The 24,392-nt window shown below is 40.6% G+C and overlaps 1 protein-coding gene across 4 annotated transcripts; it reads right to left on the bottom strand.

Moving 5' to 3' along the window:
• Positions 1–1,906: 1,906 nt before the first annotated feature.
• Positions 1,907–20,682, bottom strand: stat1a (signal transducer and activator of transcription 1a). Of its 4 annotated transcripts, none has more exons than XM_053314676.1 (25): positions 20,571–20,682; positions 17,349–17,479; positions 16,530–16,674; positions 16,343–16,438; positions 16,111–16,197; positions 15,385–15,463; positions 15,175–15,266; positions 13,966–14,117; positions 13,176–13,334; positions 12,324–12,416; positions 11,065–11,124; positions 10,347–10,367; positions 10,117–10,207; positions 9,866–9,907; positions 8,801–8,890; positions 8,574–8,672; positions 8,204–8,339; positions 7,456–7,511; positions 6,712–6,809; positions 6,474–6,613; positions 5,624–5,812; positions 4,813–4,888; positions 4,609–4,705; positions 3,914–3,961; positions 1,907–2,413 (listed from the first exon to the last, which is right to left on the bottom strand). In XM_053314676.1, exons 2-25 carry the CDS (start codon positions 17,474–17,476, stop codon positions 2,396–2,398), a joined length of 2,292 nt encoding a protein of 763 aa, XP_053170651.1. In that variant the 5' UTR covers positions 17,477–17,479; positions 20,571–20,682; the 3' UTR covers positions 1,907–2,395. The 4 variants fall into 4 exon arrangements, with proteins under 4 accessions (XP_053170651.1, XP_053170652.1, XP_053170653.1 ...); XM_053314677.1 differs by having other exon boundaries at positions 6,712–6,806; XM_053314678.1 differs by having other exon boundaries at positions 6,712–6,803.
• Positions 20,683–24,392: the final 3,710 nt, after the last annotated feature.

Below are 24,392 nucleotides of genomic sequence, written 5' to 3'. Positions count from 1 at the left end.
CTGAGCTTCAGTCTGGCTGTCATGTTCCTCACATCGTGAGCGCTTAGAGGGAGGGACTCCCTCCTCTCTGTCCTCACTCTGATCCATGGTGCTGAAGTCACATCCACATCAGTCACACACACTTTCTACCTTCATCTGGAGAGGAAACACTCCTGTTTCATATTTATGGTATCAAAAGGAATGATTCACACTTTTTCATAGTCATTAATGTAGCAATAATTAAACAAATTACAAGGAATTGCTTAAAAGACGATTAACTCCAAATGGAAGGATCTTGTAGTTACTCGATGTGACCACTGGAGGGCAGCAGAGAGCCAGTTTAACATTTACTTCCTTTATTCTCCTTTAATTTATTCCCCTTTATCTCCTCTCTTATGCTTTCTCTCCTGCCTCCTCTCTTCAGCTTCTTTTACCTCCTCAACATCCTTCTCTTTTTCTTGGGGCGTTTTTTTTTTTATTTTTTAGGTTTTGTGATGCATTGAGAGTCCCCTGAATTTAATATACTTTAAAATCTGTAGGTAGATCTTATAAGAGCTGTGCATAGAAGCCTTTTTTTGACCTCAACCAATCTAAGTAAGTCAATCACATTAATGAAAGTATAAGGAAGTACAGAAAATAACATGAATTTAAGACATTACAACAAAAATCACGAGGATCGACTCGTCTACATTAGGTCAGGTAGGAGTTTAAGGAAAATGCCTGAGGTTGGAAAGAATAAGGACATGTCTTATATCATATAGGTCTACATTAGCTCACGTTTAGTAATAATTCGCCATTAAGAGCTGAGAGTTTGTAAAATGACCAAAATATGTTATTTGTCAATGGGTTCAGGTTATATTGCATTGTATAGGCCTACTGCAAACATTAATGCTAGCAGTAGTTACTTATTTCTTAAAATTGCTTAGTAACAATGCCTCAACTGAAATGTCTTCAGAGGTTTGACTCTTTATTACAATTGTTAGCAGGTTGGTTTAGTTACTGTTCTGAAGAAGTGACTGCCCCTTTTTTCCATATCGCTCACATCTATACTCTACATCCGTCACCCGTGGAGTCAGAGGATGAGGACGAAACTCAACGCCCGCCAGCTATTTTTAAACCTCAGTAAACAAAAGATAATCATATGACTTATTATGAAATTATACCACAGAGAAAAAAAAGCTCTGAGGTGTTTCACAATCATCCCCCGTACTTCTGTAGAGCGTCTTTGAGTATTAAAAAAAAAGCGCTATACAAATATACAGTACTGTGCAAACTAGACTTGTTGTTTTAGCAATGCTATAATAACCACATATAATTATTGCTTAGTCTCTTTATAAGAATGCAACCAAAAAATACAGGAAATGTGTATGCAGTATTAAAAAGCTTCTATAGCATAAAGTGGCATAAAGCAATAGCAGGAAACGGGCTCTCTTCAACCTTAATTAATCATATTTAATAATTAATGTATTTTGTTTGTATGATGGTGACTTTCCAAATACAAATATTAACTAAACTGTAAAAAACAGTCAAAAGGAGGAAGTTTCTTCAAATCTTCAATTTATAAACTCCAGACAACACATTAATAACAAATGTATTTTTTTTTTTTTTTTTATAAATTAGAGAAAACCACGACCCTGTAATGTAAAATAATCAAACGCCACTTACTGAACTTTGTCTCCTCAACTTCATCAATCTGCAGTTCTGTTGAGTCGGCGAGAAATCAGCCTTTTCTGCTTCAGTTCAATCTGTCAATGTCATTTTAACGACGTCGCTTCTCGTGATTTCATGAGTCTGTGCACGTCCACTATGCAGTTAGACTGGTTGAACTGAGACATGGATTCAAGTTCAGATCTTAAGCCGATATTACAAAATGATTCATATTCAAAAAAGTCAGAAAACACTTCAGACAACAAGCGGTTAATTTGAGTTTTTACATGATTTAATTGCTCCAGCAGGTCCGCTTACAACATAATAATACAGTTTAAATAAAAACTTTAACGTTGAGTGCAACAGGAAACAGACAAAAAGACATAAAACCATAGGCTATATAATTTCCATTAAATCACCTTATTTTCATAGTATTTCTGCTACAAATTAAAAGCCACAGGAGCTGGTGGTAACTTTAAAAAGAAGGCAGGCAGAATAAAATCCACTCAGGCCGAGGATTTACACGACGGTTGATTTTCACATTTGATTAAAAAAAAATAAAAAGGGACGTATTTATGTACACAAAAAATAAAATGACAGTCACAGACTCAGGAGGAAAACTTAGAAACAGCGTTTAACACCATTTTATATAGTTTTATACGTCTTTGGAGCATTTAGTCTGTTCTAGAGTATTACACGATCAAGAACACATAAAAATACAGTATTAAAATAAATGACGAGATCCGTGAAGTGAAGCCTCAGCGTTGCTCTAAATGTCAGCGCTCATCTGGAGAAGAAAAGAAAAAGAAAAGGAAAAGCAGGATGAGGGTTAGGGTCAGTGAACTGGAAGAAAACATTAAACAGAAACTTAAAGTGACGTGAGGTGTGAAAGAAACTTTATTTAATTTGTTATACTGTGTGTCTACGTGTTGTTTTATTGTGCTGAGCCATGCCGAAGAGGATTCTCTCTCAATCAATCAGACAGACAGCCGTGTGTTAGTTTATGTTAGAGACAGAAGTTAGTATGTTAGTATTGGTAGATACTTTAAGTACTGAAGTGGATTATAAACAATATGTTTTAACTCCGTCTGTTTTTACTCTTCCTTCCTTCCCTTCTTTCCTCTGTCCTCTGTCCTTCCTCCCTCCCTCCTTCCTACCTTCCTTCCTTCTTTCCTCTGTCCTTACTTCATTTCCTCCCTCATTTCCTTCCTTCTTCTTTTCCTTCCTCCCATCTTCTTTCCTTCCTTCCTTCCTTCCTTCCTTCTTTCATCCTCCCTTCCTTCCTCCCTTCTTTCCTTCCTTCCTCCCTCCTTTCCTTCCTTCCTTCTTCCCTCCCTCCTTTCCTTCCTTCATCCTCCCTTCCTTCCTTGACTCAAGGACAACAGGAGGGTTAAATTCTCTTTTTTGTCAACAGATTGTTTTCTATAAGAGGCTCAATGACGTGATATAACTCAATGTCCAATTGGTGTAACCAGTGTTTTTTCATAAAAATCTGATTATATACAAGAAAATAAATGTGAACTAAAATGTTCACATTTATTTTCTTGTATATTCATTATAAATATAATCCACTTTTAGCAATGAAACACTGTGGTTTGTAACACATTTAAATCATTTGTCGATAAATATTCAGAAAAAATGGTTGTTTTTAGGATTTGTCCTGCTCAATATTAACTAAATGCTAAATATAAATATAGATATACATTTAAATGTAGAAATACTCCAAATATGTTTCTTTATTTGTATTAGTAATATTAGTATAAGTCCACTTAAACACACTGTAGCTGGATTAAACATTTAATATTTATCATTCTACTGTGGTTACACCATTTGACATTTTCAGGAGCATTCAGTCTTACTTTTGGTTAAAAAATGGTGCAAATGAGATAAAACCAACAAAATACTAAATGTGCATTTTAACAAACCTGATGCTGCTTTTAAGTCGCTCATCTTCCCAATCCTTATTAGTTACTGACCCAAGAACCTAAGTCTAAATATCCCAAAATATAAATATCAGTAAAGTATATATTGTCTATGTGTTGATGCCGCTCTTCTTCTCCCTTTATAGTTTGAATATTGACACATATATTGCACATAAAAATATATTCCAATATATGACATTCTCAGTGAGTGTTATATAGTACATGCAAACAAAAAAACAAAACACTGAAAAACAACCAAATAATAACAGTGTTGGTGGAGGGAAAGGGATCATGGTGCAGTCATGCTACATCAAATATATTCAAGTGCACGTTTGCAGAGCAGAACACATGAAATCTGCGTCTACCTGATCGTCAAACTCTTCTGTGAGTTCGAGAAGACTGTTGGTCTGAAACTGGAGCAGAAAGAAGAATACAGCAACAGACAGAGAGAAAAGTTTCACAAGAGTTCTGCACTGGGTCGGAAGTAACTTAGTACTGTATTCTATCAAAAGGCCACCAGGGGGCGACCGTCTCTATACAAGTCAATGGAGAATTCACCAACTTCTCACTTGATTTCTAACCTCAGTAAACGTTTTCAAAATGTGTTTATGGTCTCAATCGCTAGTTTAAAGCCTTCTTCAATGCAGTATGATGTTCATTTGGGACATTTTGGCCTCCCTGATTTTATATGTGACGATAAAGCAGGGTATGCATTAGGGCGTGGCTACGTCCTGATTGACAGGTTGATTGCCCAATGTCCTCGAGATCCAGCCCTCGTAACCATAGCAACCTCCCCGCCCCGCCCATGGCCCCGCCTCATGCCCATATAAGTAGAATCCGTGTTTTTATTTTTCCCAGCATGCACCTGAAATTTTCAAGATGGCGCTGCCTAGATTCGAAACTATTGGCTTCCGAGCAGCAGTCCACAAACCAATGGGTGACATCACGGATGTTACGTCCATTTCTTTTATACAGTCTAAGATTCAGACCCAGGCAGGACTCTCAGCAGCAGTATTTTAAAGCAGAGCAGCAGTAAAGCCATGAAGTGTGTATCACTAACCACAGCGTCGATGTCTCTCGGACCGACGTACTGCTCCAAAACTTTGTAGTCGTCGGGCGACATGGGCATCATGTTGTCCTGCAGTCTGGACGGATGTCTGCAGCACGAAGACAAGAAGAGGATCCACGTTAAAATGCCGTCAAACTGTTCATTCATCACAATATTTATAGTGGAAATGTTTTGTTTTTTGGGAGAGCTGCTTACACTTCCGAGACCGATATGAGCTCCGTTTTCATGTAGCCGCTCTTGTCCGTGTTCTCCACGTCCATCGGCTCCGGAGCTGAGAGTCAGTCACATTTAAAAAAGGGTTAAAATGTAGAAAATAAATAAACTTTTTTGTGGACCCAGCATCAAATTTCTGCTTTTAATCCATTTTGAGAGAATATATTAGAGGATTATGGCAAAAATGTCTAAGTGGTGTAACCATAAAAACTTAAGTCCACTTAAATACACTGTAGGTGGATAAAATATTATTTATCATTCTTTTGTGGTTACATATTTCTTTCCTCCCTCCTTTTTTATCCTCCAACATCCTTCCTTCGTTTTTTCTTTTTTTCTTTCTTTTCTCCCTCCCTTTTCTCTTTCTCTCGAGGTGGATAAAATATTATTTATCATTCTTTTGTGGTTACTTATTTCTTCCCTCCCTCCTTTTTCTTTCTTTCTTTCCTCCCTTTTCTCTCTTTCTTTCCTCCTTTTTCTTTCTTTCTTTCCTCCCTTATCTCTCTCTCTTTCTTTCTTTTTTTCTTTCTTTCTTTCTTTCCTCCCTTTTCTCTCTTTCTTTCCTCCCTTTCCTTTTTTTTCTTTCCTCCCTTTTCTCTTTCTCTCTAGGTGGATTAAACACTTAATTTTGATCATTCTTTTGTGGTTACACCATTTGACATTTTCAGGAGCATTCAGTCTTACTTTTGTTACCCTAACCCAAATGATATAAAACCAACACAAATACTAAATGTACATTTTAACAAACCTGATGCTGCTTTTAAAACTAGTTTTTTAGTTTAGTTGTGTGTCTTACTCTCGGAGGGTTTGGGGTAGTACTTCCCGAAGGCCTTGTCTTTTGGGATGTTGGGGTAGAGGAAGCGGAGCGGGTTCTCTGGGATGTTCTCGGCCGCCATCACCTTGTAGGTTCGGATGATGTCAGGCAGCGAAACGGCGCCGAGCTCCTTCTTTGTGTACGGCTCCACCGAGTGATAGATGGGCTTCACTGAGCGGAGAGAGAGAAACAGAGTCAATCTAAGAAGAAGTGATGTGTGATGGATTTTATTCCTCTGTGCTGTAGAGATTCATTCATGTCCAAAAACTGCTGGCTACCTTCACCATGAACACACAGTTTACTTTCAATCAGTCGACACAAATTAGGATTCTTCCGCCAATGAAAATAGTCCCGAACAAATGCACGAACCTCCACTATTCCCGTCTGTTTTGACTGTTCCTTCCTTCCTTCCTTCTTTCCTTTCTCCTTCCTCCCTTTCTTCTTTCCTTCCTCCCTCCCTCCTTCTCTCTTTCCTTCCTCCCCTCTTTGCTTCCCTCCTTCCTTCCTTCCTCCCTCCCATCCTTCCTTCCTCCCTTCATCCTTTCCTTTCCCTTCCTTCCTCCCCTCTTTGCTTCCCTCCTTCCTTCCTTCCTCCCTCCCTCCATCCCTCCCTTCCTTCTTCCTCCCTTTCTTCCCTCCTTTCCTTCCTTCCTCCCTCCCTTGATGACGTTTTTGAGTACATAAAATCATAAATAACTTATATTTTGAATGTCATTATAAGAGCATCAATACCTCTACAACATTTCATAACAGTCAATCCAAGATATTTCACTCTTGCTGCTAAAATATGGATAAAAATGTTAAATATAATCAGCAGAGGCGCTTCACTCACGGTGCACGTCGTGTTCGATCCAGGTGAAGGTGATCGCTCCTTCTTTGCTGCTCTCACTGAACCTGAGCAGGAAGGTTCCCGGACACTTATCGCTCAGCAGACCCTTCTCCCTCTCTTTACTGATGAAACCCATGATGGAGCTGCACACACACACACACACACACACACACAGGGTCATTATCACACCTCAGAGGGTTTTTTTTTTTTTAAAGGTTGCATTTCATATTTAAGCTCTCACCCGTCGTTCCAGAGTGAAAGCAGATGTCTTTTAATCAGGTCCAGGATTCCTTCGATCCACAACCAGAAGGGAAAAGCTTTCTCGTTAGCACTCTGCTGCTGGACGAAACAATAAACACTTTTAAAATGTGGAGCAAAAAAAACACAACAACAAGAGAAAGAAATGTGTTTTTAGAGGGGATGAATAACTGTGTCACAGACAGGCTGTTTGCATGGAAGGAAGGAAGGAAGGAAGGAAAGGGGTAAGGAAGGAGGGAGGGAGGGAAGGAGGAAGGAAGGAAGAAAGGAAAGGAGTAAGGAGGGAGGGAGGAAGGAAAAAAGGAAGGAAGGAAGGAAGGAAGGAAGGAAGGAAGGAAATGAGGAAAGAAGTATGGAAGGAGGAGGGAGCAAAGAAAGAGGGAAGGTGGGGAAGAACGAAGGAAAAATTAAAGAAAAAGGAAGGAAGGAAGGAAAGAAGGAAGGAAGGAAGGAAGGAAGGAAGGAACAGTCAAAAGAGAGATGGGCTCATTGTTAAAGCAGCTATAATTAATAAATTCTATTAAAAAACACTCTCTGGTGCAGATATTTTCATTAGGAGAAGATTGAGAGCAAAAACACTCGCTATTAAACTGCACTTTTAGATTCACAGACATCGAGTTTTGGAGCTTTAACCATGTTTAACTCAGACATCAGACATCAGACATCATAACATAATAAAAAGCATGATATGTCCCCTCTAGTGTTGCTCAGAGGAACTGCTGCTCACCTTGCAGAACTTGGTCCAGGGGATGAGACCCTCCGGGTTTCTCTGGGCTTTGGCTCCTGCAGACAGAATCACAGTCAGGACTCGTATTTAACTTATTCTACCTTCAGTAAGCGCTATTAATGAACAGTAAAGGTGTGCCGAGTTAGATGCTTTCTTTCACAATTTTCTCTTAGGAAGATAGAAGGAAGGAAAAAAAAGAGGGAAGAAAAGATGGAAAGAAGGAATGAAAGACAGGAAGGAAAGAGTGCCGGATTGGATCCTTCAGCGGGCTGGTTCTGGCCCACGGGCCTCATGTTTGACACCTTAAAGCTATTGTTTGCTGAGTGTTTGAGTTGTGATGTTCTAGGTGAGGACGTGGTGATGGTTACGGTCGTTGTCATGGTTACGGTCATGTTCATGGTTACGGTCGTGGTTATGGTCGTGGTCGTGGTTACAGTCGCTGTCATGGTTACGGCCATGTTTGTGGGTTACGGTCGTTGTCATGGTTACAGTCGTTGACATGGTTACGGTCGTGTTACGGCCATGTTCGTGGGTTACGGTCGTTGTCATGGTTATGGTCGTGGTCATGGTTACGGTCGTGGTTATGGTCGTGGTTACAGTCGCTGTCATGGTTACGGCCATGTTTGTGGGTTACGGTCGTTGTCATGGTTACAGTCGTTGACATGGTTACGGTCGTGGTTACGGCCATGTTCGTGGGTTACGGTCGTTGTCATGGTTACGGTGGTGGGTTATGAGTTGTGGTTCTGACCGAGCAGCTTGTCCGCTAGCATGTTGAGCTGCTCCTGGTTCAGGCCTCGCTTGGTGACGGAGGAGAACTGCCAGCTGAGGACGTCAGAGAGCAGACACCACTTCGCTGCCGGAGGAGAAAGGAAGAACTTCAGGTTCTGTGGAGAGAAAAGGGTTAACGGGTTAGGGCTTTAATAAGAGAAGACGGGTTTGTACCATCAGCACAGTCTTAGAGAAGGCAAGAAATACAAACATTACAAACATTACATTTATTTAAACCAGTTCTCAGACATATTTAGTTACAAATGAGTCGTGATTTCTACAGCAGGATATAAACTGAGAGTGTGTGTGTGTGTGTGTGTGTGTGTGTGTGTGTGTGTGTGTGTGTTCACCTTGGGCTCGGTGGTCAGCATGTTGTACCAGAGGATCGAAGCCCAGCCGCTGGGAAGCTGGCAGACGTTCGAGATGACGACAACCGGCAGAGACATCGCCTACAACGACAAAGACGACACATAAACAAGCGTACGAGTGTTTCATCATCTTCTACAACATATAATGATCTTTGTTTAAGGGTTCAGGTTTGTTTCTGTCCGTGTGGCTTCTCGTCACATTGTCTCACCTCCAGCTTGATGTCGAGACCCGACTGGTTGAGCTGCAGCTCAGACTCGAAGCTGAGCGAGTGGAGCTCCTCGGTGACGATCAGAGGACCCTGAACACACACACACACAAACACACACTCACATGACACAAAACTACACAAAACACTTATCTTGTCATTAATTTATTTGTCATGCTACAGATGTGCTGCAGGATTTATAGTCAAGGCTAATTTGCTACTCCTGTGCATCAGAACATTTTTATTAGATTAAAAGAGAAGGAAGGTAGGAAGGAAGGAAGGAAGGAAGGAAGGAGGCAGGAAGGAAGGAAGGAAGGAGGCAGGAAGGAAGGAAGGAAAGAAAGGAGTAAGGAAGGGAGGAAGAAGGGAGGAAGGAAGGAAGGAGAGAATGAAGGAAAGGAGGAAGGAGGAAGGAGGCAAAAAGGAAGGAAGGAAAGGAGTAAGGATGGAGGGAGGGAGGAAGGAAGGAAGGAGAGAAGGAAGGAAGGAAGGAAGGAAGGAAGGAGGCAGGAAGGAAAGGAGTAAGGAAGGGAGGAAGAAGGGAGGAAGGAAGGAAGGAGAGGAGTAAGGAGGAAGGAGGCAAAAAGGAAGGAAGGAAAGGAGTAAGGATGGAGGGAGGGAGGAAGGAAGGAAGGAGAGAAGGAAAGGAGTAAAGGAGGAAGGAGGCAAAAAGGAAGGAAGGAAAGGAGTAAGGGAGGAACGAAGGAAGGAAGGTAGGGAGGAAGGAAGGAAGCAAAGGAGTAAGGAGGAAGGAGGCAAAAAGGAAGGAAGGAAAGGAGTAAGGATGGAGGGAGGGAGGAAGGAAGGAAGGAGAGAAGGAAGGGAGGAAGGAAGGAAAGGAGTAAGGAGGAAGGAGGCAAAAAGGATGGAAGGAAAGGAGTAAGGACGGAGGGAGGAACGAAGGAAGGTAGGTAGGGAGTAAGGAAGGAAGGAAATGAGTAAGGAGGGAGGGAGGAATGAAGGAAGAAAGGAAGGAAGGAAGGAAGGTAGGGAGTAAGGAAGGAAGGTAGGAAGGAAAGGAATAAGGAGAGAGGGAGGAAAGCCTATTTATACATCTCGGTCTCTTACCTCATTTGTTCTGTTCCCGGCTACTTTTTGTTCTTTCAGTTGCTGCAGAAAGAGAACAAGATTAATTAAATTAAAGTTAAATATGTTCGGGGTTTATTTTTAAAGACTTCCTTTATACAGAAGTTTCAGTTCCATAAAAACTGTATGACTGGATTTCTTATTATTACACCATCATTCATTCATTTTTAGTTTCTGCTAGATTAGATTATTACAACACTGTTTCTTTTATCCTGCTGTGAAATCATTTTTACCAAATGCCTGAACTCTGCTGCCAGGCTGCCGTTCGACTCCTCCATGTTCATGACTTTGGTGTTCGTTCCCAAAATGTTGAACTTCCGAAACCTGATGTGAGACAGGAGGAGACGTTAGCAGTGATTTATTTAACATTTATTAAACATTTATATGCTTTCCAAGAGTGAGAGAAATGCAGTTTTTTTACTAAATTTGTTTTATTAACTGTTAAAATGGTTTTGAGACGAACCCTTTCTTTTCTGTAACATCCCTAAAAAAAGGAGAAAAAGAAGAATATATTAGATTTATTCACAATATATTCAATATTTTACAGGTATTAACCCTCTCGATAGGAAGTTAGGAAGGGAGGAAGAAGGAAGGAAGAAGGGAGGAAAGGAGGAAGGAAGGGAAAAGGAAGGAAGGAAAGGAGGGAGGAAGAAAGAAGGAAAGGAGGTAGGGAGGGAAGGTAGGAAGGAATGAAGGAGAGAAGGAAGGGAGGAAGAGAAGGAAGGAAAGACAGAATGAAGGAAGAAAGGAAGGAAGGAAGGAAGGAAGGAGGGAAGGAAAGAAGGACATAAGGATGGGAGGAAGGAAAGGAGAGAAGGAAGGAAGGAAAGGAGGGAGGAAGGGAGAGAAGGACATAAAGAAGGGAGGAAGGAAAGGAGAGAAGAAAGGAAGGAAGGAAGGAAGTAAGGACAGAAGGATGGGAGAAAGGAATGAAGGAAGGAGGGAAGGAAAGAAGGACAGAAGGATGGGAGGAAGGAAATGAAGGAATGAAGGAAGGAGGGAAGGAAAGAAGGACATAAGGAAGGGAGGAAGGAAAGGAGAGAAGGAAGGAAGGAAAGAATGACATAAGGAAGGGAGGAAGGAAAGGAGAGAAGGAAGAAAGGAAAGAATGGCATAAGGAAGGGAGGAAGGAAAGGAGAGAAGGAAGGAGGGAAGGAAGAAGGAACAGTCAAAAGTCTTACTTATCAAACACGGCCTTGACTTTGAGTTGGTAGTTAAACTCTTGCAGCTTCACCAGAAACCTGAGAAAAAAAGAGACGAGATGAAAACAGGAAGTTAACACAGACCTGCAAAAAAAAAAAAAAAAATCTGATAACAAATATTTCTTAATTTTAGAAACAGGACGAGACTCCACCCTTTCGACATTGTTGCACTTCATCTGGATTTCATCTTTGTTTCTTAAACTGTTGAAACATGTTTGCTGCTTTTTTTCAGTTTATTTGGGTCAAACGGTTCAAAACAGGAAAACCACACGTGCATTAACAGCCAACCGATCATTTCAGCTTTAATTAACCCTCCTGTTGTCCTCGAGTCAAGGAAGGAAGGAAGGAAGGAAGGAAGGAAGGATGGAAGGGAGGAAGGAAAGAAGGTGGGAGGGAGAAAGGAAAAGAGAAAAGAAGGAAGGGAGGAAGGTAGGGGGAGGAAAGACAGAGAAGGAGGAAGGAAGGAAGGAAAGAAGGGAGGAAAGGAGGAAGGGAGGAAGGTAGAGGGAGGAAAGAAGGATGGGGAGGGAGGAAGGAAAGAAAGAAGGAGGAAAGAGAGAGGAAGGAAAGAAAGAGAGAAGGAGGGAGGAAGGTAGGAAGGTAGGGGGGAGGAAAGAAAGAGAAGGTGGGAGGAAGGAAGGAAAGAGAGAGGAAGGAAAGAAAGAGAGAAGGAAGGAGGGAGGATAGACGGAAGGAAGAAAGGAGGAGGAAGGAATGAAAGGAAGGAGGGAGGAAAGGAAGGACGGAGGAAAGAAGGAAGGAAAGAGAGAGGAAGGAAAGAAAGGGAGAAGGAGGGAGGAAGGTAGGAAGGTAGGGGGAGGAAAGAAAGAGAAGGTGGGAGGAAGGAAGGAAAGAGAGAGGAAGGAAAGAAAGAGAGAAGGAAGAAAGGAGGAGGAAGGAAGGAAAGGAAGGAGGGAGGAAAGGAAGGACGGAGGAAAGAAGGAAGGAAGGAAGGAGGGAGGAAGGAAGGAAGGGAGGAAAGGAAAGAAGGAAGGGGAAGGGAGGGAGAAAGGAAAGAAGGACAGAAGGAAGGAAGAAAGGGGGATGGAGGAAGGAAAGAGAGAAGGAGGGAGGATAGATGGAAGGAAGGAAAGAAGGAACAGTCAAAACAGACGGGGTGACTCGGGAGAACGACAGGAAGGTTAAGATGAAACTGATGTGATGTTCTTCAGAACTACAAAAAAAAAAAAAAGTTTGAAAAAATCCCAACCAGACGAGCTCAGGTTTTTATTTCTTACCGGAGTTTCACGGTGAACTGGACGCCTGTTTTCAACACCAAGGGCCTCTGCGGATGGGTGGGCATGCAGGGCTGCCTCTCTACGACCAGAGAGCTACACACACACACACACACACACACACACACACACACACACACACACACACACACACACACACACACACACACAAAACAACACCTTAATTTTAACCTCCAAAGACCACCGAGGGAGAATCCTCATTTATAATAGTGTCTAATACTATACTAAACTAATACTTTAATATACTATAACTATATTATACTATACTATACTAAACTTATACTATAATATATTATACTATACTATACTAAACTAATACTTTAATATACTATAACTATATTATACTATACTATACTAAACTTATACTATAATATATTATACTATACTATATGTATACTATAATATACTATACTATATTATATTATACTATACTATACTATACTAATACTTTAATATACTATAACTATATTATACTATACTATACTAAACTTATACTATAATATATTATACTATACTATATGTATACTATAATATACTATACTATATTATATTATACTATACTATACTATACTAAACTAATACTTTAATATATTATACTATACTATATGTATACTATAATATACTATACTATATTATATTATACTATACTATACTATACTAAACTAATACTTTAATATACTATACTATAATATACTATACTATACTATACTAAACTTATACTATACTATACTATACTATACTAAACTTATACTATATTATACTATACTATATCAATACTATACTACACTTAAACTACACTACTCTATAATAAATGAATAGTGAGATGCTGCGTACTTGGAGAGGAGGTTCTTGAGCAGCTCCAGAGCTCGAGCCTCCAGGAAGCCTTTCTTCTGAGTGATGGGGTCAGCGTCGTAGGTGAACTTCTGCTCCAGCTCCGTCAGCTTCTTCAGGTGCTGTCGGACCTGCTGGAGACTCTCCGCTACTGCTGTAAACCTGCACGATGAAGAAATAAAGTTTTTACAAAAGGTTGAAAGAAGAAGGAAATGTGTCGAAGGCTCTATAGCAGGCATACAGACCAATTAGATCTCATGTGGGCCGGATCATTAAAAAGATGGAGGGATAAAGGAAGGAAGGAAGGAAGGAAGGAAGGAAGGAAGGAAGGACGGAAGGAAAGAAAGACAGACAAAGGGAATGAGGGAAGAAAGGAAGGATGGACAGACAGACGGAAGGAAGGAAGGACAGATGGATGAAAGGGAGGAAGGAAGGAAGGACAGATGGATGAAAGGGAGGAAGGACAGATGGAAGAAAGGGAGGAAGGAAGGACAAATGGATGAAAGGAAGGAAGGAAGGAAGGAAGGAAGGACAGATGGATGAAAGGGAGGAAGGACAAATGGATGAAAGGGAGGAAGGAAGGAAGGATAGAAGGAAGAAAGGGAGGAAGGAAGGAAGGACAGAAGAAAGAAAGGGAGGAAGGACAGAAGGAAGGAAGGAAAAGAAGGTAGGAAGGAAGGAAGGACAGATGGATGAAAGGGAGGAAGGACAGAAGGAAAAGAAGGAAAGTGGGCCGGATTGGACCTCTCGGCGGGCCAGTTCTGGCCCGCGGGCTGCATGTTTGTAGTCTCACCAGTTCTGCAGCTGGTCCACGCAGGCGTTGGGAGGACCTCCGATACAAGCCGTCTGCTGCCGCTGCTTCCACTCAGGCAGCTCCTCAGAGATCAGGTCCGACAGGAGAGCCTGAGTGACGTTCAGCAGATCGGACAGCTGGTTCACCACATCCTGACCAACACACACAGGGATGAAAAACACGTCTTTAAAGTCAAACTCAGACCAAAAAGATTCACAACCAGATGAAATCATTTTAGATTATTGCAAAGAAGGACATGGAGGGAGGAAGGAAGGAAGGAAGGAAGGAAGGAAGGAAAGAAGGAAGGAAAGAAGGAAGGAAGGAAGGAATGAAGGAAGGAAAGCTGGAAGGAAGGAAAAGAAGACAGGAAGGAAGGAAGGAAGGATAGATGGACAGAAGGAAAAGAAGACATGGAAGAAAGAAGGAAGGAATAAAGGGCGGAAGGACAGAAGGAAGGAAGGAAGGAAGGAAGGGAGAAAGGAGGGAAGGAAGGGAGGAAGGAAGGAAAGAAGGGAGGGAGGAAGGACAGAAGGAGGGAAGGAAAGAAGGAAGGAAGGAAGGAAGGAAGTAAGGAAGGAAGGAAGGAAAGACGGAAGGAAGGAAAAGAAGACATGAAGGAAAGTGGGCCGGATTGGACCCCTCGGCTGGCCGGCTCTGGGCCACGGGAATCTTGTTTGACACCTCTGCCCTAAAGTATCTATCTATTAATCTATTATGTATCTCATCCTAATGATATTTCTCATTTTAAAACATCCTTTGTGGCCATTCGAGTAGGAAGTTCTGAGTTTACGAGGTGCACTTGAATGCACCACAATCTCTCCCACGCTTTTCACACAAATGCACCACAAACGCCCCAACACTTCAGTAAATACATCAGCACTTCCTGTTTTCTAATACACCAATACATGATAATAATAACTTATAACACAAGTAAATGCATCAGATTTTAGAAGTGGTTAAATACGAGGTGTACCTGAACGCACCATAAAGTCCTGTGTTTTTACAGTCTGAAGTTTGAAGCTTTAACAAATTAAACAGTTTTTTTTAACTGTTTACGTAAGTGGAGACGGTGATGCGTGACTGCAGGGTAAAAGCTCAGAGGAGGATGTTTGTGTGCAGCGGAGTGAGGGGGCAAGTCAGGACAAGTACGTCAGAGTCCAAAAACTAGAAAATCAAAGTCAGCTGTGTTCACGTTTTCTATCTGCTCACCTGTCGTTTGCCTTTGAGCTCGAAGCACATCCTCGCCACCACCATCTTCTCTCTCTCCAGCTCCTTTGGCGTCATGCCGTTCATTTCATTCTCTAAAAAGAAAAAAACACACAAAAAACATTTTAAAAAAAACATTTAAAAAAAGAAGTTTTTTCTCCATTTGGTGACTTCAGCTTTAGAGCTTTAGAGCTTTAGAGCATCTTCTCTCACCTCTGTTCTTCAGCGTGTTGACTTTAAAGTCGTACTCATCCTGCAGGTCTTCTAGATTCTTAATATTTTGATCGACCACCTGATTTAAAGAGAAATTGGATCCATTAATGACATTCATTTTAATGAAGCCAAACTATAACATGAACTTTTCTCTTTATCGCTTTAGACCAGACGGGGAGTTCCGGTCCTCTGAAATGAGGCCAACGCTGAAGTAACTTAGAGCTGCATTCTATCAAAAGGCCACCAGGGGGCGACCGTCTCTATACAAGTCAATGGAGAATTCACCAACTTCTCACTTGATTTCTAACCTCAGTAAACGTTTTCAAAATGTGTTTATGGTCTCAATCGCTAGTTTAAAGCCTTCTTCAATGCAGTATGATGTTCATTTGTGAAATTTTTGGCCTCCCTGATTTTATATGTGACGATAAAGCAGGGTATGCATTAGGGCGTGGCTACGTCCTGATTGACAGGTTGATTGCCCAATGTCCTCGAGATCCAGCCCTCGTAACCATAGCAACCTCCCCGCTCCGTCCATGGCCCCGCCTCATGCCCATATAAGTAGAATCCGTGTTTTTATTTTTCCCAGCATGCACCTGAAATTTTCAAGATGGCGCTGCCTAGATTAGAAACTATTGGCTTCCGAGCAGCAGTCCACAAACCAATGGGTGACGTCACAGATGTTACGTCCATTTCTTTTATACAGTCTATGGTTAACTTATGTCTTACTTGCGCTCTGTCTTTCATCTCCTTCACTTTGTTGTCCAGCTTCTGCTTCTCCACGACCATGGCCGACACCGTGCCCTCGCTTTCCTGCTGTAGAGAAGAAGAAAAAAGGACAAATCAGTATATTAAATTATGCTTTCAAAAGGCACTAAATGTGTCAGGATGAATTACAGAAATCAAATATGTCTGAGTTTTGTATTTTGAGCTTTTCTTGCACTAAACTGCAGATTTCTACCTCTGTACTCTTCGCATTGGCCAGGATCTTCTGCTCCTCCTTCAGGTTTCTGGAGATGATCATCGCCATGTGGACCGGATCTTCCTGGAACCGATCCTGGAAAAGAAATTACTCACCATCACTTCACTGGAACATTTTTTTTATAAAGGCTGTGTTTTTATTTTTTATTTTCAGGCTGGCGTCTGACCTGCAGGTTCCTCTTGATCTTGCGGATGTTGTGCTGCAGCAGGAAGTTGTTCTCCAGGGCGAAGCGGCTGTGTTGGTCGTCCAGCTGAGCCAGAAGGTCGTGGAAGCGGACGGTGGCCAGCGAGTCCTGGATCGCCACCGTGTCCCTGAAGAGGCCGACAGAGAGGAATGAAGTGAAACGACTGCAGCTGCAACAAACTACGACTAATAATCCGTCATCAAGTTCATTGTTTCAGGTCAAAATCAATAAGAGTTAATCAATAAAAAGCCTTCCCTCCCTCATTCCCTCCTTCCCTCCCTCCTTCCCTTCCTTTCTTCCTTCCCTCCCTTCCTTCCTCCTTCTCTCTTTCCTTCCTCCCTTCCTCTTTTCCTTTCTCCCTCCCTCCTTCCTTCTTTCCTCCGTCCTTCCTTTCCTCCCTACTTTCCTTCATTCCTTCCTCCCTCCTTTCCTTCCTTCTTCCTTCCCTCTTCCTCCCTTTCTCGCTCCTTTCCTTCCATCCTCCCTTCACTTCCATCCTTCCTTCAATGTGCAGTTTTTGAGTTTTTTATTAGAAGATCAGTTTTTTTTGTAAAGCAGACAGGAAAGTGGCTGGCCGGTTCTGGGCCACGGGCCTCATGTTTGACACCTCTGCCCTAAAGTATCCATCTATCTATCCATCTATTTATTTATCTGTTATGTAGAAATTAATTTTATATTGTTCTAATGATATTTCTCATTTTAAAAAACATCCAAAACATCCTTTGAGGCCATTTGAGTAGAAATTTCTGAGTTTACGAGGTGCACTTGAATGCACCACGATTACAAAAGATGCAAACTCACCAGTCGATGCTCTCGATCCACCTGCTCAGGTACTGCCGGATGTCCATGGGGAATGAATCATCGTACAGCTGGTCCACCTGCTCCAGGTATTTACAGTCCAGCATCTGCAGCTGGCACCACTGCGCCATCGTCTGGGGAACGAGAGCAGCTTCATTAATATCTAGGCTTTACACCGATCTGATCGGCTATATCGGATCGGCTGATATTTTGCTTTTTATGTAATTAGTGAGATTGGTTGTAAAGTCTTAATTCACCGATCCGATCAATGTCGTCATGTTGAAACTTTCTGCAGATGCTCCCGTTGCATAGATTACAGATGGCTTGTGTTTTATCGGAGGAAGGAAGGAAGGGAGGAGGGAAGGAAGGGAGGAAGAAGGAAGGAAAGGAGGGAGGGATGAAGGAGGGAAGGAAGGAAGGAAAGAAGGGAAGGAGGAAGGTAGGGGGGAGGAAAGAAAGAGAGAAGGAGGGAGGGAGGAAAGGAAGGGAGGAAGGAGGTAAGGAAGGAAAGGAGAAGGAAAGGAGGAAAGGAAGGAAGGAAGGAAAGAAGGACAGAAGGAAGGGAGGAAAGGAAGGAAGGAAGGAAAGGAGGAAGAAGGAAGGAAGGAAGGAAAGGAGAAGGAAAGGAGGAAGGAAGGAAGGAAGGAAGGAGAGAGGAAGGAAAGAAGGAAAGAAGGAAGGGAGGAAAGGAAGGAAGGAAGGAAGGAAAGGAGAAAGAAGGAAGGAAGGAAGGAAAGGAGAAGGAAAGGAGGAAGAAGGAAGGAAGGAGGGAAGGAAGGATAGATTGCAGATGGCTTGTGTTTTATCTGTCTCATTTACTCTGAAGAAGTTCCACACCACCGACATGTTTGTTTGAATCCGACAATGTGACGGACAATAAAGTTTTTTGAATCTTGAATCATGAGCTGTCGGATTCAAACAAACATGTGGGTGTTGTGGGCAGACAGATAAAACACTAAAGAACCTCGCGGGGAAGCATCTGCAAAATGTTTCAACTCCACAAATGTACCTGGATAGGGAACACGAGGAGGAGAAGCCGAGTTTAAGAAACGGAGCGTGGACAAAGAAGACGTGATCGGATCGGCCCCAAAAATCGTGATCGTGTAAAGCCTATTAATATCCAGGGTGGAAACTTATACTGGGATCTACACTGGAGTTTGTGACCAGTATCGACATTTAAGAGTTAAAAAGAAAGCCACTGAGAACTTTTAAGATTAAGCGTAATTGGAATTTAGAGTAATGAGTTGATGATTTGGTCTGTTATAGCTCAGAAAACGGTTAAAATAAATGAGCATCACAGTGTCTCAGAGCTCAAAGTGACGCCATTTAAAACCCAATTAAATAATATTTACTACAATGTAGGATGAATGTATGAAAAAGCAGCAAATATTTGGGTTTTTTTATGCTTGAAAAGACTCATAGTTTCTTTCCCTTGACCATAAGAACTATAAACAAATACTCTTTAACCACTTATTCTTTAATTTATTCTATTTTATTCTATTGATCGCATTAAGTGCAATACCCCTTTAATTGTCTTTAAAAGCACAAATGGAGAAGCACCAGTAATCTCATCATATTCTTTCTATTCTATAAAAAGATATACTGATATAGTTTCTTATTATTCAAATTAATCTATTTCAAGACATAAGAATGAAGTAGTCCGCCTTTCACTCATTACAATAAACCAGCTGTTGGTTTATAGGAAATCAAAAATGCTGACAGTTGGATTATTATGTTCCTCCTTCATCGCTCTTGCATCAGTTTCGACATCTTTAACCACTTACAGCTGAAAGCAAAACCGTTAACTCTTTTGTTCAGGTTTAAAACGAAAGCTTGGATGTTAAAAGAAAAAGAGGCACGATGCATTCAGGGTCCTGCAGGAAAACTCCACATCTCAGACAAAAACCTAAAAAAAGCAGAATTCTTGCTTGTGATGCTGAAAAAAATCTCAAATTAACTCAAAATAGGGTAATAAAATTAGAAGATGTATGGTTACTGTTGCATCACGTGTCATTTAATGTAACTTAACTCCACTTTAGTCAACAAAGGAGTGTTTCAGGTTTATTTTATGATGCAATGTTAAGTTTCATTTTCCCCATTAGTGTCTCTCTGCCTCCAGCATCAGTATACCTGTCTATAAAGGAAAGGGGCGGACTTTACCAAGAAAGACAACTAAAAACAGCTCAACCTCAGTACCTCATTATACTCAATAATTAACTATAAAAGGCCGCCAAAGCACTTTACAGTACATATGAGCATAGGTGACTTATAAATGCTTCTACTTATATGCTGAAGATCCACCCAGAACACAATGTTAAGTATGTCAAGCACATTTACGATGATGAAACCTTTCTTTCACTTTTCACTTTCAGTAAAAATGTGAATGCAGGACTTATAATGTGCAGGATTAATATTTTTATCTCACCTTTGCATACTGTTTAAGACACATATGACCCATTTGTACATTAAAAATCTGCTTTAACACCCAATTTTAGCCTTTAAATTGACCCAGAGACTAATAAATTCTCCTGTTTTATGTTTAACATCACTAAGTGGATAAAGGCAAATATATAATCCTTTAAATATAGGAAAACATGCATGTAGGATCACGATATTATGATATATACAAGACGAAATCTAGTCTCATATTATAATAAATGTGTCTATAATGTCTAATTAATATTGTATTGACTGTAGCAGCTTTCTTTTATAACAAACTTTGCATTTTTAGGAGATTTATTCCCTTATAGCTGCTCAAAAACACCAAACTCCATCCAGAAATTCACCTTTTTAAGGATTTAGCTTATAATACGATACTAAACAGCTTTATTACATAAAAACTCATCACTTTATCTGAATGATTATGTTCCTCTGCAGCATTCAGCTCACATATTATCAACCTGGGGCTTCTTATTAAATATAATTTCAACATTTAAGACACACAGCTGCTGCTAATTAACATGTTTAGACCTTAAAGTAGTGGGCGGTGACCTAGATAGTAAACCACCATGAAATGTTACGTTTTAATAGACATAATACTGTTTTTCTGCATTTATAGTGTGACTAATAAGCAAGAGAAAGCTGTCGACACGTTAAAAGTTAGTCAATGCTTTTATAAAGTTACAGCCTTAGCAGTCATGTAAATAAAATGTCAATAAAAGAGAGCAGATAGAGGACATAGGGTAAATGTTGCAGCAACGTGAGTATATGAGTAGTGAAACTTACCTTTTATTGTGAGGAAATGTTAATAATTTTTGACAGAAATGCAGGTTTAACTTCCTAAAAGGTGTGTTTCCTTCATCGAGCAGCGACTCTGCAAGACAGCTCCTCAACAGCCTACTTCTGTTGCAATCGGTGTCGCCTTAGCCAATCACCGCTCAGAATTCATGAGATAATCCCGCCCCTTGCTTGTGACAGCCAATCAGAACGCCGGAAAGAGGCTGTTCCATCAAGTAGCCGGTGCAAGCACAATAACAACTATTAACAGGGTGATTTTCGGTGTAAATTCACTATGAAGAGCACAAGATGAATAGTAAACACATCATTTACTTATTTTAATATACACAGATGATGTTAAATAGATGGAAACGCTATCTTTCATTGATTAAAGGCGAAAATTATGCAAAGTTTTTGAGGGAGGAAAGCCAACACTGGAACAGCCGAGGTGACCACGTGTTTTCAGAGAAAGAGAAAGCAACCTACATTTTCGAAACTAGAACTTAACTTGAACTTTGTGCAATATCAAGTCTAGAAATCAAGAAGAAATGATGATATTCATACAGATAATTGCTTGAAAATTAAGACTTTATTCATCCATAATAGTAAAAAAAGAAATTTTTTTCTGTTGGTACGTGTCAGATTTGACCCTAATAACAACAACAATAGTAATATTAAAGCCCCCCCCCCCCCCATCTTCATCTCCAATGTCTCAAGATGATTCTGAACAAATTTGAAGTGGATGGGATGAAATCTCTAGGACTAGTTTGTTCAAATATGATGTGCAGTGTATGGATGAGTGAAAGGTGTTGTGTGTAGTGTTGAATGCAGGAGGTAGTAATACTTAGGCAAGGCAGTTTTATTTATATTGCGCATTTCATACACAATGGCAACTCAATGTGCTATACATAAAACACAGACATTAAAACATACAATTACAATGCAAGAATAGAGCATTAAATATAAGATGCAGCTTTATAATCATTAAAAGGACATAGAGTGCAAATGAAAGATTAAAATGTTTAAAGTGCTTTAAAAGAGCTCAATCATAAGCTCAGGAGAAGTGTTTTTAACCTGGATTTAAAAATGTTCACAGCTGAACACTTAGATCCACATGGCCAGTGGAAGCCTGGACCAAGTCTCAGAGAGTCTGCAAGGGAGAGTTTAAATCCACAGTTCCCCAAACACCCACAAGTGAGGGAAATTGGCCTGATGACCTATCCCCACCTCCACCCAGGGAAGTCACACGGCCAATGAACAGACAGAGGGCAGGCTGTCTCCAGTGATCATTGGAAGGAAGGAAGGAAGGATGTGATATGTGATGTGCAGAAATAACTTTATCTTCCATTGTCAAATGTGTTTTGGGGGAGAATACATTTATTGAAACATACTTCCACACATCAGACGACTCTGTGTGTGTTAGTTGGCTGCAGCTTTTCTTTCCCTGTAAAAAGTTAAACTATTCTCAACTAGTTTACATTCCTTGAAATGCTTCTTATTTTTGGCACATTGCATTTTATTGTTAAATGTTTGTATTTATCATTCAATTATTGTACATTCTTCTTTTTCCGTGTTGTAATATATAATATTAGTTGTTCGATAAAAGATTATTTTTTTAAAAAGCAACTCGCTGTAGGCCGCTCTTCGGGCTTTATCTCGTGCGGATGAGCTCTTATGCCCTGCATCGTTGGCCCTTCACGGTCCGCATCCAAGGTATATAACACCGGCGTAAGTAGTAGCTGAGAGGAGGAGATACATCTTTTCACCTCCATCTCCGCTGCATGCAACAGTTGATGATTATTAGAGACATGGGGGCTAAAAAGTGACAAATACTCAGATAAAAGACTTTAAATGTGCTAAAATGTCTCTTTGAATTCACATTTATTCCCGTTTTGGTTTGAATTCATGATTATAGCAGCATCAAAATACATGTAACATGTTTGTCTGAGGTTAAAGTTAAGTCTTGTTAATATGTTGCTTTTTGTTTAATGTGTTTTTCTACTTTACATAAGGTTAAAAATGAGCATAATGATTATTAACTAATAATAATTCAGCTGTAAAGATCAAAATACTTCATTTTCTCGAAGACATTTTAAAACACAACAGACTGAAATCAGTAGGCATGGCATACTATGGTCTTCACCTGCTGACTAGAGTTCAGGTTAATCATTATAAAAATACAACTTGTGATCATATAATTCGTCTTTTGACGCCAGAATCAGATTTATACTGTTTTTAAAGTGAATTAATATATCTGAAACAGTGTCATTATTTTACTAAAGAGTCAAAGTGTTATTTGTGTTCATAAAATGTGAGGATTTACTTTTACCTGTGGCAATGATCACTTTTGCAACTCTGAAGTGAGCTAGATAAAGTAATTGCGTTTGAGTTGTGCAGATCCCACTGGGTCAGAGGTGCACAGCTTCAACACATGATCAAGTCAGAGTCAAGCAGCAGCAGCATGAGACAGGAAATCAGCTGGTGTTGCTTTAGAAATAAAAGAAACTAATTTTTACTGCAGTGTGTGCTTCAATTGTTGTAGCCTATATACATTTTAATGTACTAATTTACAACCCTTTAATATCCTGAAATACCACACAAACACTATTTGTATGTTTATGTAATTAAAAGTAAACATTACCTCCTCAATATCTCTGAAGTATCAAACATGACGTGTTACTTTCCAATTATTGACGATATTGACTGATGTTACGACTGTGGGCATTTGTTTCGGTCTGCTGTGTGTGTGTGTGTGTGTGTGTGCGCCCTGTGATTTTTTGTTTTTGTTTGTTTGTCTTTAATATGCAGATAGGTGTGTGTCATGGCGTGGTGACGATTGGCGGAAGGGGTTAGTGCCCTGGCCTGTGGTTAGCTGCAGCCGGGAGGTAACTGTGTCGCTACCCTATGGTCGCTACCCGATGGAGATTTGTTGGCAAATGATCTGATATTGATACAGTTAGCTGATACAGTTAGCTGTGTTAGCCGCCGAGCTAGCAGCCGAGTTAGCCGCCGAGCTAACAGCGGAGTTAGCCGCTGAGCTAGCAACCGAGTTAGCCGCGATCGGGGAACATAGGTACGCTCCCGCTAAGCTGCTAGCTGCTAACTTCCATCCCTGACACACACACACTCGCTCCTGCTCTGCCTAGACAAAATATTCAGGAGACTATTCCACAGCAACGAATAAATGATGACGTGACTTACTGTAATCATGTCTATGGTAGCGACTCACATCGGGTAGCGACAAACTGAAATAAAAGAGCCAAGATGGCGGCCGTCTGGTGGCAGCAGGCATTTCCCCGTCCTCCTCCTCTTCTCCCAACGAACTACACTTCTGTTCTGTCTTGTTTTGAGAGTAGAAATAGTTTTGATATTTTCTTTTCAGTAGTGAGGGAGGACTGCCAGTTTTGTTAATATTGTTTTCTCTTGTTTAATTAGTTAGGGAGGCAAGTTTTTGTCATCTGTTTTCTTAGGGCATTTTTCTTACTTTCTAGATAGGCTTGTTATATTTGTTATTTTGGCCTTAGTCCACCCTGAAGATTAATAACTCAGTCTTATACTTTATTTATATCTGTTTGTGTAATACCTTATATACAACCCAATTTTGCTCGTGGCTACTTGGGATTTGGGGAAGGTGGGGCCTATTAACGTTATGTCCTAGATACCCCGAGACTGGGGCATAACACTGATTAACATATAGCCTCATTACTGTTTTACTGTGTGTGATGCAGATGATTATGTGTCAAATATTCATCTGAAAAGTCACCAAATGGGAAATGTCAAATAAATGTAGTGGAGTGGAAAGTACAACATTTCTCGCTGAAATGTGTTGGA

This window comes from Scomber japonicus, chromosome 24 (assembly GCF_027409825.1).
Source record: "Scomber japonicus isolate fScoJap1 chromosome 24, fScoJap1.pri, whole genome shotgun sequence".
Classification (NCBI taxonomy): Eukaryota; Metazoa; Chordata; class Actinopteri; order Scombriformes; family Scombridae; genus Scomber; species Scomber japonicus.
Note: the sequence above shows the minus strand (reverse complement) of the source record. Positions and strands in the feature narration are given on the sequence as shown.